The 21,594-nt window shown below is 34.0% G+C and overlaps 1 protein-coding gene across 3 annotated transcripts in view; it reads right to left on the reverse strand.

Annotated features, from left to right (window-relative positions):
- Positions 1-21,594, reverse strand: part of LOC106717309 (carboxyl-terminal PDZ ligand of neuronal nitric oxide synthase protein) — a 105,243-nt gene that overhangs the window by 2,386 nt on the left and 81,263 nt on the right. For all 3 annotated transcript variants that reach the window (XM_014511147.2, XM_045686046.1, XM_045686045.1), the window contains 4 exons: positions 12,505-12,661; positions 8,791-8,954; positions 394-630; positions 85-219 (listed from right to left, as the gene is read on the reverse strand). In XM_014511147.2, the coding sequence (XP_014366633.2) occupies positions 85-219; positions 394-630; positions 8,791-8,954; positions 12,505-12,661 (693 nt within the window). The remainder of the gene's footprint in view (positions 1-84; positions 220-393; positions 631-8,790; positions 8,955-12,504; positions 12,662-21,594) is intronic.

The raw sequence follows: 21,594 nt of genomic DNA on the forward strand, positions 1-21,594 counted from the left end.
TAAAACGACGAACACAAATACGACATACATGCTTAAATAATTAAAAAAGTAAAAACTAGCAATAAATTATTAATATATTTTTACCTGCGGCAACATAGTCAGTTGCTGAGCGCTGATTGGACGAGCATCTTCCTTCTCACGCTCGTGAAGATGTGACACCAGAGAGGCAATGTGTTCGAGGAGCTCATTGTTATGAATCAGAAGTTGGTGAGTGCGGGCCTGTATAAAAAATACAATTTAGAGTTGCATTACCCGAAACCCGAACCTCATAACAGCGGTTTTCTCAAGATATGACTTCAAACAAAATTACAGTATGCGAGTAAAAACTACTTTGACTTTAAATATTGATATTGATTTTGGATTGATAAGTTTTTTTTTTTCATAAAAACTAACCTGAGCCTCGCAGCGTGCAGTTTGTTCGGCAGCAAGTTGATCTCTCATTAGCGTGAGTTGGGCAACTGCTGCCTGAGTTTGCTGTGCTTGCTGCTCGAGTCTCTCGCGCAGGAGTTTGAGTTGGTGCTGAGCGCTCAGCGGAGTCTCTGGATCGATCTCTGGCACGCTAGGCAACTCCACCTTAGTCACGCATTCTGGCAGGTCAGGTAGATTGACTGTGAGCGATGGTGGAGCCGGCTGAAATTTTAATAAAACTAAATAAGCAGGAATCATAGAATATGTTTAGTATTCATATAAAAATAAAGGTTAACAAGCGTTGTTATAGTTAGTTGCTTATATTATTGCTATTGTACAGGGGTATTTGACGTTTATGTTTGCTTAATAAAAAAAGTCGATAGTAATAACTAGCTGATGTTACTTCAATGTTGTTAGCAGTACTATTATTAGTTATAAAATTTATTTAATAACTACTATACTTTCAGGGGTGTAAGGGGTATGAAACCAATATCTTTATCATACCAAATGTCAACCTCACCTGCACGTGGTACACCCTGCTGAACAATGAACGAGGCTCTGACGACCGATTAGTCTGGCGGGATAACTAGACCTGTACGGATTTATCACCTAATATCCGAGGATTTCCCTGCCTCAAGAGGGTAGGTTTTGGTGTGTCAGATGGCAATCGGCACCGTAGTAATAAATCCAAACATCGCCAAATCTTTTGAATGTAAGATGGATAGGTTACAAAATACAGAAACGATGACAGATAGGGCGTCGCCGCATAACGACGCGCAGACATATCGCCCTACATCTGCGAATAGTTTGCGAGGGCTACCGAGTGGAGGACGAACTCGGCTAAAGAAGTTAGTCCCAAATTGTAACCTTAAGGTACGCTTCGCCACGTTAAATGTTGGAACACTAACAGGGAAGACTAGAGAACTGGCCTCACTTTTCAACCGAAGAAGGATAGATTTTGCTTGCCTTCAGGAAACTAGATGGACTGGATCCAAAGCCCGTGATATCGGAGAGGGCTATAAACTTATGTACGTCGGCGCAAAACACGGGAGAAATGGCGTAGCAGTTGCTGTAAATTATAAACATCTTACTAACATCCTAGAGGTCAACCGAATAAACGACAGAATAATGTTTATAAAAGTGCTCGTAGAAGGAGAAGTTTTGAATGTAATCTCAGTCTACGCTCCCCAGGTAGGTTGTAGCAAAGATGAAAAAGATTTGTTCTGGACAACACTAGAAGAGCAATTGCAACGAATCCCGGCCAAAGAGACAATTCTGTTGTGCGGTGATCTAAATGGTCATATAGGCATAAACAACGAAGCCTTTAAGAGAGTGCACGGCGGTCACGGATTCGGTACTCTCAATGACGAGGGTAAAGTTATCCTCTCCACAGCGGCAGCCTTCGATCTTGCTATAGTCAATTCTTTCTTTGTCAAAAAGCCTGAACATATTATAACGTACAAAAGTGGACAAACATCGACGCAGATAGACTACATTTTAATCAATCGGATGCATATTGGCCGTGTAACAAATTGCAAGGTAATTCCGGGAGAATGTGCCATTACCCAACATCGCATCGTTGTGATGGATATGCTGTTTAGGAAGAAAAGTAAAGAGATACCAACGCAAACCCCGGAGATCACCAAATGGTGGGATTTGAAAGGCGACAAAGTCTCAAAGTTTTGCGAACAGCTTGAAGATCTCAGGGTCGACACTGAATTGGATGTTGATACGTTATGGGATAATCTCATCAAATCCATCTTAAAAGCTGCTAATACTGTTCTTGGTCGCACAAAAAAGGGGAAACGAAACAACAAAGAAACGTGGTGGTGGTCAGAAGAAGTTAAAAACGCTATTCAAAATAAAAAAGTAGCCTTCAGAACATGGCAGTCCACCCAATCCCAAGAAGACCATGAAGAATACAGGAGAGTAAAGAAGAAAACCAAGAAGATAATAGCAGTGCAACGAGCAAATTCTCAAAAAAGCCTTTACGAGCAGTTGGACACCAAGGAAGGTCAAAAACGAATTTATAAAGTTGCAAAGCAACGCTGTCAAAGCACAAAGGATCCATTAAGGTGTAAAACGGTGATAGGTTCTGATGGAGAGTTGTTGTACAAAGATAAAGATGTCATATCAGCCTGGCATCAATATTACCATCAGTTACTGAATCCAGATGTAGCTGCTACACAACTACCAGAACTGGAAAAGCATATTGGTCTTATCCCTCCAATACACCCGAGCGAAATTGAAATAGCTCTAAAAAAGATGTCAAACGGGAAGGCTGTAGGACCTGACGGCATCCCAGTAGAAGCCTGGAAATGTCTGCGCGCACAAGGAATAGTCTTGCTCGCCAACTTCTTTAACTGTATGATGTTCTCTTCTAAAATGCCAGAGGCATGGAGATTGAGCACTATAGTTCCTATCTATAAGGGAAAAGGCAGCAGATACGAATGCAATAATTACCGCGGCATCAAGCTCCTTAGCCACACTATGAAGCTGTATGAAAGAGTAATCGACAATCGTATAAGATCTGAATGCGCATTGTCCAACAATCATTATGGCTTTGTACCCGGGCGGTCGACAATTGATCCTATGTTTGCTCTGACCAGAATTGCTGAAGAATATCGCGCAAAATGCCGACCTCTATATGTGGCGTTCTTGGACATGGAAAAGGCATTTGATCGAGTTCCGAGAGACACGATTTGGTGGAGTCTGCGGAAAAAGAGAATCCCGGAATCGTACATCAACATCATAGCCGACATGTACAAGAATGCACGATCAATGGTTCGGACTGTGGTGGGTGAAACCAAACCGATAGCGGTCACAGAAGGCGTGCACCAAGGCTCTGTACTTAGTCCCTTTCTGTTTTGCTTGGTTTTGGACTCACTTACCGAGTTAGCGCAGACTTCGGCCGCGTGGACCTTCATCTATGCAGACGATATAGCTATCTGTACTGAGAGCCACGCAAAATTACAAGAGGCACTCCTGGCTTGGAAACACCAGTTGCAAACCGGTGGCCTAGTGTTGAATGTTGCAAAGACCCAGTACATGTCCTTTAATAACCCAAATTCAAGCGACAACAGACCGATTCCCATCGACGGTCAACTAGTTACCATGTGCGATCAATATAAATATCTGGGAGGCATGATGCACATTTCTGGGAACTTGGAATGCAACATTCAACACCGTATAGCCGCAGCGTGGCAAAAATGGCGAGAATTGACTGGTGTTACTTGCGACAAAAGAATGCCAGTGAAACTTAAGGGTTTGGTTTATAAGTCCATGATAAGACCAGTCCTCATGTACGGCAGTGAAACGTGGGCCATAACTCAAAAGAACGTGCATACCATTCAAGTTGCTGAAATGAAGATGTTGAGATGGATGTGCGGCGTAACCAGGCTCGATAAGATCCGCAACGAGTTCGTGCGAGGTAGCCTCTGTGTGCGCGATATCGCTGATAAGATGCAGGAGAGTAGGCTGCGATGGTATGGTCACATAAGGAGGAGGCCGCCGGACTACGTCGGTAATTTAGCACTACATCTTTCCCTTCCCGGCCGCAGATCCAGAGGCAGACCCAAAACTAGATGGAAAGATGTAGTGCTAAAAGACATGAGTGAGTGCCAAGTCTCAGATGAAGATGTCGAGGACAGGGCGAGGTGGAGGAAACTGATTGGAAAAGCCGACCCCACCACCATGTGGGATACGAGCTAGGCAGAGAGAGAGAGAGAACTACTATACTTTCAATGATAACAAAAACATTCGCTCTTAATCATATAGAATGTAAGCAGAGCTGGGCATTAACTCGTTAATCCGTTAATCGTTAATTAACGAAGTTAACATTTTGCTTAACGGATTAACTTTTAAGTTAACTTCAAAAAGTGTTAACGCTTTTGTTAACTTCCGTTAAACTCAACTTCCGTTAATAAAAGTCCGTTAATCGTTAAATTAGAAACTTGGAGACGTGCTGTCATTTTGTTTAAATTACGTGTCACGCCACGCTCGTAAGTTCAACTACGTTGAGCGACTATCGGCGACTCGAATGGTGAACGAACGAGTTGATAATTGATATATGTGAAATTCGCGTGCAACTGTGATACATCAGAGCGTCCGGGAAAGCCGTGACCAACAGGACAAAATCAAAAGAAGGTTCGAAATAGTATATTTCATTACAAGTATATAAAAGCAAGAGTATGTATTAGCCCACATTCCGAACGCTCTTCGTCCCTACAATACCCTCCAATCCCTTTTTGAGCAACTGTATTAAAACATTTTTTTACTCGTGCTTTTTCTTTAGCTTTTCCAAACTCGTGCGTTCTCTTTCCCAACTGTCAAAATAATGTCCATTAAAAAGAAAAAATCAACCACGAAGTTTTTACAAAAATAAATCATTGAAGTTTTGCAAATATTAATCATGCAAATATTGCTAAAAAGAAGCTCCTAATTTGTTACAATGTCAGATTTAATGATTTTATTCAATGAATTAGGTTAGGTTTCATTTTATTTCATCTCATTAAATTTCATTTTCATTTCATATCAATAAAAATAATCTACTGAAAACTTAGCCGTTTGGGCATAGTTCCCCTTGCCTACCCAGAATGGGTGAATAAAACAAAAAAAATCTCTGTTTGTATTCTTTTACGGTTGGCGCCATTTTTCAAACATTTTAGTTAGTTGAGTTTATTGTGTTTTTATTATTCTATTAAATTGCTTAATTTTTTCGCAACTGTATTAAAAATAGTTGTTCAGTGAACGTGCGGAACTGTCATTAGAACTTGTTCCAACTGTCAACCCTCACCTTCGGCTGCGCCTCGGCTCGGATAGACATTTGTGGGAACTCTTTGCAATGACAGGCTTTCCGTACTTGTAATGAAATATACTATAATGCTCTAATACTCTTGTCTCTAATACTAATGTGTTATAGAATATATAGTCAAATTACTATTTTAAATAAGCGCCGCCACAAAAGTGTGAAATTAGTATGTAAAATTTTGGTATGGTTAACTGTTAACGATTAACTTTAACTTGCGTTAAATTTTCGAGAATTTAACGCTTTAACGATTAACGAAGTTAATTTTTTAATTAACGAATTAACGATTAACGAAGTTAACTTTTCAATTAACTGTGCCCACCTGTGAATGTAAGTAATTTTTAAGGAGCCAGTGTATTTCAGTTTGCATCTTGACGCATCTTGTAATAGAGTCAGTTATTTTGAAATATATTCTAGTTGTTTATACAATGTTATTAGCTTCAGAAATGAAAATACATATTTGTTAAAAAAATATAGTTTTATAAAATTTATTACAGGGAAACCTAGTAAAGGAGTCAAATTTGTAATGAAAAAGTTGTGTAAATCGTATAATAAAGATTTAATATTATTTTTGTTTAAGAAAATAAAACGTATCCATACAATACCACCATATGTAAGTGGTTAAAGAGTGTGAAATCCAATTTACTGTAGAGCGAAAAATGCAAATTACTTACAAGTAACACGATTTGAATAAGTTAATAATTTAAATGCAAGGAATTCATAATTTTTCTAATGCATAACTGCGACGAATTTTGTTGATACCTGTTATATATAATTATAGAATTAAAGGCTTATACGAATTTATTTGTTAGATTTTATACAGCATTTTAAGAACACAAGTTAATTACGCATGTCTCTTTTTGTTTAGTTACTTTATCAAAGAAATTATTAGAATAATTTTGTAATAATTCTAATAAAACTTGTATTAATAATTTTCATTACATAGCCTAAGGTTTAATTTTAATAAATAAATGAAATAACTATGAAATATCTGACCTTTCTGTTCTTGGATATTATATATATGTTTTATCGTTCTTAATTGAATTTCAAAATACCCTCTCGATAAAATACAGCTTAATAATCTTAACCTTGTTCTCACAAAAATCGTTCTAAATATTATAAAAAATTCCTTAACCTTAATGTAATTGAGCAGAATTTTAATCAACAACAAACTAATTGGATTTGAGACGGATTAAAAAGAAAAGGTTTTTAATTATTCCATTTCGAATGTTAACTCGACTGTGTCTTAAATCTATTAATAACCTTTTAAATACTAGATGATTTTTCATTTAATTGAAAGACGAAATTATTGAGAATGTACTGGTATTTTTTAATACATTTATTCTTATAACATTAAAGTAACTTATATACGAATGTCATAAATTAAAGAAGATGTAACGAAAATAAAACAAATAATAAAAAAGAACATACGCCCGCACACACTTACACACGCACACGCTCACATACTGCATAAATAAGTACCTTCTGTACTACAGGTCCCCACCTAACTCGGGAGGCAGATTCCAAAGAAATTGTAAAATAATAAAGTTTTGTGGAATAATAAAGATTTTTTATTTTTTAATAATGTCAGAAAAAATACAGTGTAGTTTGTGTTTTTAAATGGCAAGTTTCCACTGTCTTAATACCTGTATAACAACAATAAGTGCTACGACAGTTGAAAGTCAACAAGAATGTCTTTCTTTCGTTAATGAAGCTACAAGTAGTTGGCTTGTCTTATATGTGTATAATGTGGTAAAGGAAAGTGAACCGTACGACGTTTAATGAACTGAAGTTGCTATCCGTAAGCGTGACTGAAATTTTGAAAAATACATTTCTAACATGGCCCAAAGCAATTTAGTTGATACAAGCAAAACTACTGCAGAATTACGTGATTTAGAATAACGGAAAGCAACGTAGTACTCCGAGCTTATATAAAAGAATTATTGTGATTTAGCGACATCTGGTAATACCCGCAAAACCTCTGGAGTCAACATTGTTTAGTTCCGTTCTATGTGTATTTCTAAATGTAAAGAGATGGTATTATTCCTGACACAACTATGCGATAAAACTCTCGAATATATAATAACATCGAATTGCCAATGTTTGGGCTAAATTAGTCAGTTTTTTAATCCGTATAGCACTTCTCGGTAATACTCAGTCATCGATTGCATGATTTGGCGTATATCCATTCAACATTTCCATAGGTGCTCGAAAGCCAAAGTGGTCATTATAAACGCGGAATGATAAAGTTTCAAGAATATTTCTAATATTAGACGAAATCGGTCGATTCCCACGAAACGACTTAATATAGATTTATGGTTTCTATAACTCCCTAATAATTTACAAATATAGATCATTTGTTTTAGATTTTTGTTGATTTGATTTTCTTTAATAAGGAACGTAAAAAAAGTAATAACGCCTTTCATAGTAAGATAGCAATTAATGGATCGCATATATTTGCAGATAAATTTTTACATTAAAAACTATTTTAAAGTTTTCAAAAATTGAAAGGTCGTCAATGTATTTTTTGATTATTACATTTTTGCTAGTGTCTGTCAATATTGTTGCGTGCTCTTCCACTATTATAATAACGATAATTTTAAATATTAGTATCTAAAAAGATTTAGATTCTAAATCGATCTCGCATACCAATGTTATTATACGTCTGATTTATCGTATCACTTTCAAATACTATGTGCGAGGGCGATTATTATGAGTGGTGTAGTCTATTTCCAACATTCCTTATTGTTTCTATTTTTACAACGTTGGTACAAATTGCAGATGCCGTTCGATAACATACGAGTGATGATTCGCAACTTACATCAACAGTTGTTTGTGGAAATTATACAAGTTGATCAAAGGCCGGCTATTGAGGGTCTTTAGATCGAATATAATTTTATTGATCGATACCTCGAATGTTAGGGAAATACAAAAAACTTATTGAGTGATCCAAATTCAAGATTTGACAGGGAATTCCTAGTAAAATATTACTTCCACTTTCAGTGTCTGATTTTTGAAATACGTGGTAACAAGTATAAATATGTAGGCATACTAAAATCACGGGAATTTCATTTTGTTACAGTTACAAAGTCTAAATAATACAATATCGATTATTTGAGGGTACAGCGGCAGGGAACGAATTTATTTTTTCGACCTAACAAGGTATGGATTATAGAGATTATACCGTATTACTAATATAATAATAATAACACAGTGAGAAAGTTGAAAACATCATCAAAGGGTCCCGAAAAATTCGTTGAAATATACCAGTAGGGTATATAACCGACTAGTTGTCGCCCTCGACTCCGTCCGCGCGGAATAAAAAAAAACACGTAATAAGTGGCCTATGTATTCTTGCTGACTATGTTCTACATCTGTGCCAAATTTCATCAAGATCTGTTGTACCGTTACGGAGATACCTTCAAACAAACATCCATCCATCCCTCTGAACATTCGCATTCATAATATTAGTAAGATATGGTATTGTTTATATGACATGGCGTTCAGTCGTTGTGCGATGTATTGTGTTAGTGGTCTTTTTTATGAATCAACATATTATTTATTTCAATTATTACCTGCGAGCGCTTTCCTCCCTCCTTCCTCGGCGGCGGCGGCAAGAGGTCCAGATGTGTTGGACGTGCCGGCTGCTTGCCTTTCGATCCTTTAGGGGCTTCGGTCTTGTCGCCCTTAGAAGTCGACGCACCGCCAGACACCGAAGCTCCAGATGTAGAGGGCGCTTCTGTTAACAATAGCAACGGTCTTATGACTTTTAAAGTTTTTAGTATAAATCTTATCTGCAAAAAAATATATATAAGTAAACCAAATAGGAGAAGTAGAATTCTGGAATTGATCTTATGTTCCTATAGATATTGTATCTATAATATACATTACCGATTAATCAGTTATGGATTCCTTTTAAAAGCTTACTTATCGTTGGTTTCTGAGACCAAAATCTGTGTATAAAACATATCGTCATCCCTGTCATTATATTTGAATAAACAGAGATAATATTATATGTTTTAACGGAGATTTTAATCTCGAAAACTCACGGTTAATATTTTATTATTTCTACGATGAAAAAAAAAACATTTGCATAAGTAAATGGGTGTTAAAAACTCAGACATCTTTACTGAATTGTATTTATAAGGGATGATTGAATTTTATTATATAATGTTGTTAAAAATGTCCATTAGCAGCTTCGTCGTTCCAGCATCATTCAGTGGGAATGACACTATTTGTGAGGGTCTCGGAGTCTACCCTAAGTTAGGGGGCCTAGGCCTTAGTCATCCGTTATCCCAGTGCAGGTTGGATTACTTCACACATATCTTTGAATTTCATCGCAGACATGTGCCGGTTACATCACGATGTTGTTCTTCACCGTAAGAACTTCGGATAAATGTACATATATATAAATCGAAAAACACAATGACAAATGACCATACCAACTGTAATTTGTGATAAAAATATCGGGCATTAAATATATTTTATGAGTGTTTGAGACAGCTGCGTAATTGCTTAATTGGTGATTAAGAACGCTATTATAATTAATATTTCTATAACGAGTAGAGTAATGATTGTTAGGAATTACATCCAGATATACATATTTATAAAGACGTTTATCTAATTTAGGTGTCCATAGTAGTTTCATGAGATATAAATTAGTAGAAAATAATCTAGAAATTACTAATGAAGGAATTGATTTTTCATTTATTAAGTCATTTTATTTGAAATCTGCATATTTGTTTGTTTGTCGTACTTTAGTTTTATATTAATTGAAACGAATTCAAAGTATTTTATTAAATGTGAACAGAATTTTTGCGAAAGTTTTAAGGAATTTAAATTTTTTAAGAATTCGAAACTTTTAAACCGCCTTTCTGTATGTCGGCAGCGTTAACAATTGAGTTGCTAAGGATCAAATAGTTTACAAGTTAGGCCCTTACTAAATGCTTACTTACTGGCTCATATTTCTCGTTTAAATTTTTAAATTTTTTTAGACGAAGTTATTTTACGCATTTTAGTTAATTTTATATATCTTGGGTTTCGAACAATATGTACAATTTATCAAAATAATATTAGTAATAAAAATGTAGACAGATTGAAAAGTCTTAAGACGAGTACGAAAGATATGAACTAAAATTCACATTCTTACTATGAGTTTCCATTGCTGAAACACTCATATAAAAACAAACATCATCCTTCTCATTTCTCTTTGAAATATCTGAGAAAGCTAGAAAAGAAAGATATTTCTTTCGTCATTGTAAATCTACGATTGCACTGAGTATTTTATAATTTTTACCTGAGCTACTGTTTACAACGTATAACCGTCACATAAGCAATAAACGGTGACGCAGCCGACGTACCCAGCTGTTGCCGGTCGCGTTGTATGTCATAAAACAATACATAAAATCTAATTATAATCCCCTACATATATGATGCGGTAGGCTACAGTTAAGATGTGGCGCTGTCCCGTAAACATTGAGCCAGGTGGACTGGGATGACCTAATTTTGTCACTTTGATTATATTTCTCATATTACGAAGAAAATATCATGATATAGTAATATTAATTGTTCAGTAAGGCCCTTCGAAAAACGGCGATTATAGTCGCTAGGCGACTTACGTAGTACATTGGTATATAGATTCGTACACAGCGCGCGTCGCTGACATATCTATCTATTACCATAAAAGACAGTCGCTTGCAACCTGTTTGTGAAAATTATCGCGGTAAAAGTTCAAAAAAACAATACCAGATTGCGGATCAAATCTTTACAGTTGACATGTCTATAGCCTATTAATGTTGTGTATACGGAGCAACGAAACTATACAATATGCGTTTCGGCGATTTATGTTGCATTGTGTATGAAGGGTTATGTGATTTTGTAATTTGATAAAGATTGTTTTTTCTCTTAATATTATGGTCACCAAGTTAACGTCTCTGCAATGTATAGACGATTATTAGCGATATAATTACAATAAAATAATATTTTATATGTCAAATTAGTTATTGTACGAAATTTGTGTTTTAAACTGCTTGTGGAATGTTTTCAATATTTACCATTTTATAATGTTAATAAATACAGGATAATTATTATTTACGACCAGCTTCACTGTTAAATGACGGATAATTTATAATTATATCATATAAGATCATTGATCATACGTGAGAAGATAAGTGTGATAGATGTCTAGCTTTCCGTAATTTACTCTAGTTTTTGGCACATGCTTTTAGCTGCGATTTCGCGCTTAGATTATCCCACGCAGTCGAGCGTAGAGAGATGGCAAAACCATATGTTATGACTTTATTTCAGAGATCGTCTCATTAAGGAGCAAGTCAACTCTTGGGTGTAACAATGTAAAATATTTATAAAGCAGTTTCCTAAATTATTATGTTTTGTAAGTGATTGTGTAAATAGAAGGAAGATAGTGTTTTCACTTCTTTAAGAGGAGTCTTTTCAATTTAAAGTTGGCAATCAGTTCTGAAGACGAACATCCTGGCTTAAGTACCTACGCCAGTGTTTTGGAAAGAGTACCCGTTCGCTTTTCAGAGCCGCGGTGTTAAGGGTGCAAGTTGCCTTAATGATTGCCGACTTTCGAAAGAAGATAGCACTATAAGACGAAGAAGTCAGTTTTGAAGAAAGATTTCAGTTAACAATAAATAAAGTTATGTTTGTCTGAGATAATAAATGAACCTGTCGTCTAATGAAAACAACTACATTTTAAGGAAACATTGTTGTTGGTTAATATTTCATTGAGCCGACATTTAATATTATTCATCAGAATATTTTATTATGCTTGACGATACATCTAAATCTAAATGCATGCCAGTTAATCTACCATATTAACTTATGATAACTATTTATATGAATTTTATTTAAAATTAATTTAATCGTATACAGTTATATTTATCAATTTAAATAAAACAAACATTTGAAAAGTACCGCACAGCTTATTCATTAATAAATTATTTGAACATATATGTACATCATGATAATTTCCGAAAAAGCCTCATGTGTTTATACTAATAAATAAAAGATTTATATTTTAAAATTCAATCATTAAACGCCAGCAAAATCGCATGTCGCCAGCAAATATTGGTTACGTCGCAAAAGAGCGGTTGACACTGAAAAAAATGAACGTTGGCACAAGCACTTTAAAGCATTGCAAAATATTACAATGAAATGAAATATCAACACGTGAAAATACAAGTGAAATATTAAAAAAATTCGCGTAACATGACAGCAAACATTTTTAGTCTGAGAACATGTTATATAATGCATGTGTTTATCCAAACCTTTGGATGTCTTTCCGGACCTTCCGGAAGTGCTGGGCACGGCCATGTCCGGGGCAGACGAGGTCGACGGCGCCTGGTGCCCAGGGCTTCGAATCTTCATTTTGTGACACACCTCGAAAGCTTGGCCAACGGTGCGCACAATCTTCATGGCCTGGTTCTGCAAAGGAAACATTAAAAAGTTCTTTTTAATAATAAAAAAGGATCTTGACAGATAGACAGACGGACGGACAATAAAGTGATCTTTTAAGGGTTTCGTTTTTTCTTTTCGAGGAACGGAACCCTAAAAGTAAAGTTATTTTCTGTACCCTTATGAATTTGGAAAGACAACAAATCGCGTGACGCCTCACTCTTAAAAATCGGTTCCGCTATTTAGGCTAGACCAGATCACAACTGAATGACTGATAGATAAATTCAGTCAGAAAAAAATTTTAGTCTTCGACTTTTTTCCAAGAAGAGAAATCTTTGAAATATCTTATAAATGTATTTCGGTAGTGGAATTGGTAGTAGTAAGAATATGCGTGAGTAGATCAAGGAATTTAAAATACAAAGTAAAATTGTATGCATGCATTGCTTTTTACAAATTATCTCACGCGGAATGAAAGTTGAAAAAAAATAATTAAATATTTAACTAAAGTACAATATTTTATATGTTTTCGAGATGTCAGTGTCACACGTACAAAGTGACGTACAAAACCGCATACCTTGCCGTGTCCGTTGAAATGTGACATTTACTCCCCTTTCGATAATGGATTGCAAGGATTGCTTGAAACCCATATATTTTTTATAATGAATAAACTAACGTTTGATTACGACCCCATCACCTAACATTATAAGGTGATATAACCGAAAGAAAGTATATCCCTGACTTTTTAAATGCCTATTCACCCTACTATTGGAGGCTTCTACGTATTAATAATCATCCATTTTATCAATAAGTTATAATAAAAAGGAAATATGAGTACGATTTATACTATATCTATCTTTTAGGTTGATACTCTATATATAGGATGTGTCCATTAGTAAAACGTTTCAGGAAAGAAATAAAATACATAGGAAATAGTGGAATGGATTCAGATTGCAATGGCAATTCATGGAGTAATCTAGCGGCTAAATTGTCAGTAATTTATTTCAACCGAGTTCTTGCTGAAAATTGCCGGTAGTCGTAAGATGGTCGCAACATCGCCATCGCCATTTAATCTATGTATAGAATTGTAGCTTATTTCGATCTTTAAAAATATAGTACGATATATTACTTAATATATTATAAGTATATTATATAACAACTAACGCTTAATTAAGTAATAAATCAGAGAAGGCGCTGCCTCTCGAAACACAGTTTTAACTAGTTCAGGAGACAGAACCCCACTAATTTTGTGAAAAATGATTTTTAATTAAATAAAGAATGTTTTTTTTTATTTAGAAAAAAAATATATTCAAATGCATACACAAATTAATATTTTATAGAACAACGTTTGTGTATTTTTCAGAATTGAACAGTAGAACGTGTTTCAAGCAATTGAAAGCGAAGGAAAATGTCTGCAGAGCTGAAGTTTTCACGGAAGATTAAATCAAATGGGCCTCCGAAGACTTTCCACTTTTAGTTTTGTTTGCAAGGAATAAAATGCATTTGCAACTTAAGGTGATTGATATAAAAAAGTATTCACTCTGTTTCATTTCACATTTATAATATTTTAGTATCGTTATTTTTTAATTTATTACAACTCTTATAGGAAAAATTCACAATATAAAACTGGAATATAAAATGAATACCAAAATCCCAGTATCCTTGAATTGAACGAAGCTAGGGTACAAGGCTTTCAGCCTTTGTCTAATCAAGCTTTTGCTCTGATCAAAGTAGAATAAAAAAAATGCTTAATGCACTCCGGAACGAATATTGCGAAGAACATAATCAAAGCAGATAGGTTGCACTAAAGTAAGTAATACCATTACGAGTAGTAGAGTTCAGTTAGACTTAATATACCTTATATATTGAACTAAATCTAAGATGACTTTTTTTTCGTATCGAATTACGTTGTTACATTTCAAAGCATTTTTTACATACGTGATCTTTGATTCATCATTTTACATTTAAGCTTTGCTGAACCCGGCATAAGTTGCAATGAAATATAAGGTTAAAAATATAAGTAGGTAATCAAAACAATGCTATACAAAAAGTTCATTTCAAACCAAATACATTGTTAATTATAGAGCATCGGTGGCTCAGGGGTTAGGCACTTTACTTGCAATTTGCAGGTCCTGGGTTCGATTTCCGCTATGTACCAATGTGTTTTTCGAGTTTCGATTCACATATGTACATTTATCCGACGTTCTTACGGTGAAGGAAAACATCGTGATGCAAACTGTGAAGTCAACTCGCACTTGGCAAGCGTGATTGACTATGGCCTAGTCACCCCTAACTTGGGGTACGCTCCGAGCCTATTGGTGGGGACGTATAGTGAGTGGATGATGATGATGATGACATTGTTATTTTATATTTTCAAGGCACAAACTTTCTCTGCTGTCATATGCAAATTCTTCAAAATGTTCATCAAAACCTGTCCAGTGGTTTACGAACGCGTCGGGAATAAATAATAATACAAACATATTAGATTTTACATAGCAATTCCTTATTACATATTCAATCTTTAGCTAAGTATTTTTATTTTTTGTCGTTTCTCAAAGCGATATCGCCAGTTATATTTGGTACGTTTCACTAAGTCAGGGAAAATCTTTTAATATGTACAACCTCGTCAATTTAACTTCGAAATAATGCCAAACTTGCTAATGGAATTAAAAAATCCGCTGAATAACAAAATCTCGATCAAGCGAATCGAGCGAACATAGTTTTTAATTGGATATTTTACGAGTATGATATACCAGATATATTCTTGCGAAGCTAGATTATCGATATTTAATTGTGGAACATTACTCGAATACCCGTGATCTTTATCTGTCATAATACATATATGAAGACATTTTCTTATCTGTTTTTTCAGAGAGTAAATGGAAAAACGATTGTTTTTGATAGGTGTTGTGAAACTAATAGGGGAAGAATTTATTATAGATTTTCATTTGAAGTGATCCTAGCACACATCTCTCTCTTTTTTTACATCCATACACGTTGTTAGATACTTCCTCCATATCGCCATTCTTTGTAACTTAACTGTTACAGTATGTTAGTAAAATATTCAAAAGCTAAGAAGTATAACCATTTAACACTATTATTTCAATACTTTTATTTAGAACAAAAACTATATAGAAATGCACAATATGGTTATTACATCAAGTCTGTTCTTTTATTATTATAAGTGCAATGGGGAATTTGAATTCGGACGCGATGGGTTCAATAGTAATCCTTGGACGGTCGCCAAGGTTCGTTCCGATACTTGGTTTCGACTAAAAGATATCACTAACAAAGAGTTTCTACTGTCACGACTCCTGTAATAATATAATTTTTTTTAATTCGCAGACACTCCGCTTGTCATGTTATTTCAGTAAAATATTTGGCGTCAAATGTCAATCAAATGTTGTAAAAGGTGTAAAAGTCAATCATGAACTTGAATATTAAAAAAAAACATGAAGTCAAACAGTTTTCTTTTAAATTATAACGCAAGTGTCGACATTAATAATTTTAAATAGACGTCGCTGACAAAATATTTGCAGAGAAGTAAATAAATATAAAGCGGTTGATGATAAAATTTTGTAAGAGAAATATATAAGAAAATATGAAAATCTTTTATAAATCACACGCTATTTGATTTCGGTTGACTAAAAGTTGTTTTGGGTAGTTTTTCATTGGCTTTTAAGTTGTTAAATATATTCGAAAAAGTAAAATGTGAGTGAAATATAAGGTACATTTAAAAATCCGTCTTTAATTCGGCCTCTCCGAATTTTTTCATACAAAAGTAAAGGTGTTGGATAAAGTCTGACGTTGATATATTAACAAAGCAAAACTTCTTTTTCTTTTTTTTTTTTGATTTTTCTCCGCTGTACTAAAATAAGAATATAGATGTTTATAAAAATATATTAAAAAAATGTTTATTTTATAAAAACTAGCTTGCTAATAAAATGTAAATGTGTCTATATGCGAGTGTAACGTGGGGGAACACGCAGTTTTCGTGTAAACGAGTCATTTCAGGGCAGATGACTGCTCAAATTTACGATGTAAGCCACTCATGAACACATCGTAACAAATAAAGCCTGAGAGCACGTGAGATTACGGTTAACACGTTTAAATTATAACATGATATGTATACCTACATACATACTTATCAAAAATAACATATAATATTGTTAACGGAATTTTCCACTGAAATACTTACTAAATTACGAGAAATATATTTTATTTCCGTATTAAAGTAATTTAAAACAACCTTCTTCACTTAAGCAACCCTTTAGCACATATTTCTCGTAGTAAATCAAGTATGAGGGCCATTTAGTGACCCTCGGGGTTATAAAACGACTGAGCGAGAAATGAAGAGTTTCAATTTCAACACAGGCTATGAAAGTCTATTAATGAAAAATCAATCTTAATAATTGAAGTCGGAAACATGCTTCGCCTAGTTAAATTGGAATCATTTGTGTATTAATTGATTACCGGCAGTGTACTTGTCATAGATAGACAGCTGCAAGCTCTAATATCGGTCTATTAACTAGTAGACATTACATGATCACTGAATTTGACATCTAGCTAATAGAATTTCAAAGAGCCCTTAGTCGCCGACGATATTGGAACGTCAACAGAACTGCTTATGGTGTTCTGTCGGCATGCAGTCAACGTGGATGTGGACGTGTTTCAATATGAAACAGAATATCTCGAGATTAACCGACACTGAAGTAACACTTAAGACATCTCGCTGTCTCTATTTCGAGACAGAGAATGACAGGGACGATAATATGCTCTAATACTAGTATTTAGACAGTGGAAACGTACAGTATTCTGCAATATGTTTCGTACTAGGTTACTTAAAAATTATTATGAACCATCGCCAGTACATTGTGTATTTACCGTCTTTACGTATGTCAATATTTATGTTGACAGTTGCGATGTTTTTGTAATGAGCAATGTTAAGCAATGGATCGATATGAAAGGCAAGATTGATACTTCATCCTCTGATGAAACACATGAACAAAACTTTTCGCTATCTTTTTTAATAATAGAGCATTTTAAGTTTTATATTTCGTAACATGACAGAGATGATAGAGCATGTAAAGGGTAAAATCTATGACATTCTAACAATAATCTCACTAATTATATAAAGGCAAAAGTTTAGATGGATGGATGGATTTATGTTTGTTAGAAGGTATCTACGGAACGGCTCAACAGATCTTGATGAAATTTGGCACAGATGTAGAAATAGTATCATTTTTTTAATTCCACGTCACGGAAGACAGCAAGTTTTATATAAAACTAGCTTTTACCCGCGACTCCGTCCGCGCGAAAGAAAAAATAGAAAACGGGGTAAAAATTATCCTATGTCCGTTTCCTGGTTCTAAGCTACCTGCCCACCAATTTTCAGTCAAATCGATTCAGCCGTTCTTGAGTTATAAATAGTGTAACTAACACCACTTTCTTTTATATATATAGATTTGTATTGATGTCTTATTTACTTTTTTCACTATGTATTTCACTTTTGTATAGCTGTAGCACGTATTATTAAGTTAGGGTTCTATGGAAGTAAGAAATATATTGTTGTTAGCAAACAAATATCTCTACTGTTTTATTGCAATTATCATCATCATCATTATCTCTTTTCCATACAGATCATCACAGTAGGTACTTTATAATACATATTTTTAATACCACTATACATTTCCTCTACATTACAAAGTTATATGTAATTACTGTTATAGTTTAATTGAGTACAGATTGCGTCCGTAGTGAAATAGAGTAATTTTATCTGTTTGCTATTTGAAGTTTTAATTATATAAATGCGGAACATTAATCGATGTTCCGGCTTCCATGTACCCATTAATTGAGTTGTTTAACTAACACTTTGTTGGATAATTTAATTTGTTCTTTGTTTGCTGAAGAGTTTTAAAAACTTTGTACCACTCTATTGATATTAGCTTAAATTTATATACGCCGTCATCTTTAAATTCGAAATGTTTTTAACTAAGCAAATCACAATGAAGGAAGAATAAAATTTAAGTGATTTATTTATATATTTGTGACGGACGCGATGTCGGGTGAGATTGTGCGGTCTTTTGGTATAGGAAAATAAAATTTGATTAGAATATAATCAAAAATGTTAGGCAATCAAAGACAATGACCTTAAAGCCGTTTATAATTTTTGGCCAACCCAATCGTTTCTACGCTGGCCGTCTATTTTTGTCAGTTTCGTCACTAGTTGTATGAAGGACGCTGAAATGCGGTTGGTTTAGGATAAAAGCTTTCGTACGTGTCGCACTACGGCCGCTATAAAGACGCAGGCCCAAGTTTACGACCCCTGCACTCGTGCCGATAATAAATTACGCAATTCATAAAAGGGATAGAGCACCCGGAGAGGTGTTATCGTACCACTACGGATGGTCATTACGGTCCAAATGTTAATTCATTCTAGAACCTACATTTTTAAATTATGAGTATTACAATTGAAATATTTTGCAATATCTATAGATTGATACAATTTTGTTTTTATAAAATAACTTAAAAGCAGCAAACGATTTCGTTAAAGAAATAATGCTTAGAGAAAATAAAATTATTATAAACGGCAAAATTTAAACTATTCTGTTTATAGTCACTGAAGTATGTATCAAATACAACTATTTTTATAATTCCTTCACCACTAGGAAGCTAAGAAATCGAAGATAGAAAAGCATTTTTTATTATCAACTCTATATTGAAGTTCTATCGATGGTTATGGTTGAAATAAAAATAAATATTGTATGTAATGTAACACTTGACGTCCCCGTGGCCTAGTTGTTAGAGTATTGGGCAATTATTACGCTAGTCCTGAGTTCACTGTGTAGTGTCAAAAATATTTGCGTTAACTAAAGTAGTGATTAAATCTTCATTTGTTAGTTTTAATTACATGATGGTGATAATGATTTGTCTATCAGTCAAGTTTTTTTTTTTTTCAATAAAAAATTGTACATCAATTTAATATTAAACATGCTATAAAGGGAAATGTACACGGACAGTTTAAACAGTCGTAATAAATCAGTCCGTGTATATCAGCACTATATTATATAAAGTTTAATAAATGAGTTTTAGAAGACATCGAAATGCATGAAAAAAATTGTACAGTGCTATTTTCGTATGCCTATTAGAAATAGAGTCGGTCAACGTTTTCTCTCTGGGGACTTTGATCTTGAAACTTAATTCTGTGACATTATTTTAATGTGAAATCACGTAAGCATTTTTCATACACATGATCGTCTTCACTTCTGGTAGATTTTTAAGGCTACAGAGCATTGAAAAACAATGCCATTGACTGACATATTGTTTTTCAATCAGTCTAAGAATTTATGTACAATCGGGGTACATTGTCTTCGAATTCAGTTCACAGAGTAAAATAGGAGAGAGGTTAAAATTACTTACCGAGCTTAATTACGTATATCGATACAGCGTGATTTTTTTAACTGAGCGGTACTACGGAAGTTTTTTAAGATTGCATACATATGGGAACTGTATCTTATCTACATAGAAAAGTTAGTACCAGATACCAAAAGATATTTAGTCATAGAATTATAGTTACCTAGAAAGATTGTTTTTACATTTTTATGTTAAAAATCATTCTGTTATGGTGGCATTATTGAAAGAAATATTTCAATTCAACACCGTCGGCTATGCGTAAGCTAAAATAGTGATGTCCATTACCTATGTTTACAAAAGCGATAAAACACGAAAGTTTTGTTGTTTCAACACATTATTGGGAATACCTCGGCTTTATCTACGATACGTGCAAATTGAAGAATGTTATTTTTAATTTTTTTTATTGACATATTGAAAGTAATGCTATAATATTTCTTGTATTCGTTTAAAATAAGCTGGAGGCTTGAACTTAGATATGGTTCGCGACAATTAGCCGTACGGTGTGATTATTAAAACTGTGTCATTTCGATTTTTTTAATTAGGAAAATAGATATATAATTTACTTACATTAGGAGGGTTAATTACATAGAAAGTAAATATAAAATGCAGCGAATTTAGTGCTTGTCTGTCTGTAAAGCATGAAAATTATTGGAAGAACCTATTGCAGAATATGCCACGTAGAAAGTTTTAATTTATAACAATACTAAATATGAATAAATTTCGTTTAACAGTAGTATGTACAAATGTTTGAAAAACAAAAAAAATCTAATTGATTTTTAATATGAAATAGAAAATATATATGAATAGTACGCCTCATTTAACACTTTTAGCACTCATGTGTTGATACGTAGAACGTAAACTGACCGCCACAGAAAGATTTAATGATCACGGGACTGTGTTACAGCGACCATTCAAGTGCGTAATTCACACATTGCAGGCAACAGTTCTAAAATATCCCAGTGCGAACATAACGCCTTCGTTTTCTAAATAATTAATAAAGTCGCCGAGGGAAATGTCGCCCTTGACTGTCATATCGTTGAACTGAGAAATAATAAGCTGATATAACATCCGAGTTCACGATTTATTGAGATAATTAGACTACAGACGATACACGTCAGCTTAGTGTTACAAAATAGTATTAAATCAATATTTTTTATACTATTTTAACTTAATCTGACGGTACATGCTAAATATTACTACAGTGTACACTAAGTATAGAGTCAAACGGATTGTTACAAATGTAATTACGCAAAATTTAATAACTTTCATGAACAAGTCATTCAGATTTTATAGTTTTTAACGCATCGACTGAAACGTAATAAACAATACAGAGTAAACGTCACACATTTTAGTGGCCGTAAAACACTGGAATATTTTTAATGCTCTTACAACAAACTTTCGTTGCCAGTAGTTACCCGGTTTTTACTAGTAATTCCGACATTTACAAATAGACTTTAAAAACTTTTAATAATTTATTTTAAACTATTTTAAATCAATCTATGATTATTTTAAGAATATATGTGAAATATTTATAATGGTCCTAAAATCTCTTA

Source organism: Papilio machaon, chromosome Z (assembly GCF_912999745.1).
Source record: "Papilio machaon chromosome Z, ilPapMach1.1, whole genome shotgun sequence".
Classification (NCBI taxonomy): Eukaryota; Metazoa; Arthropoda; class Insecta; order Lepidoptera; family Papilionidae; genus Papilio; species Papilio machaon.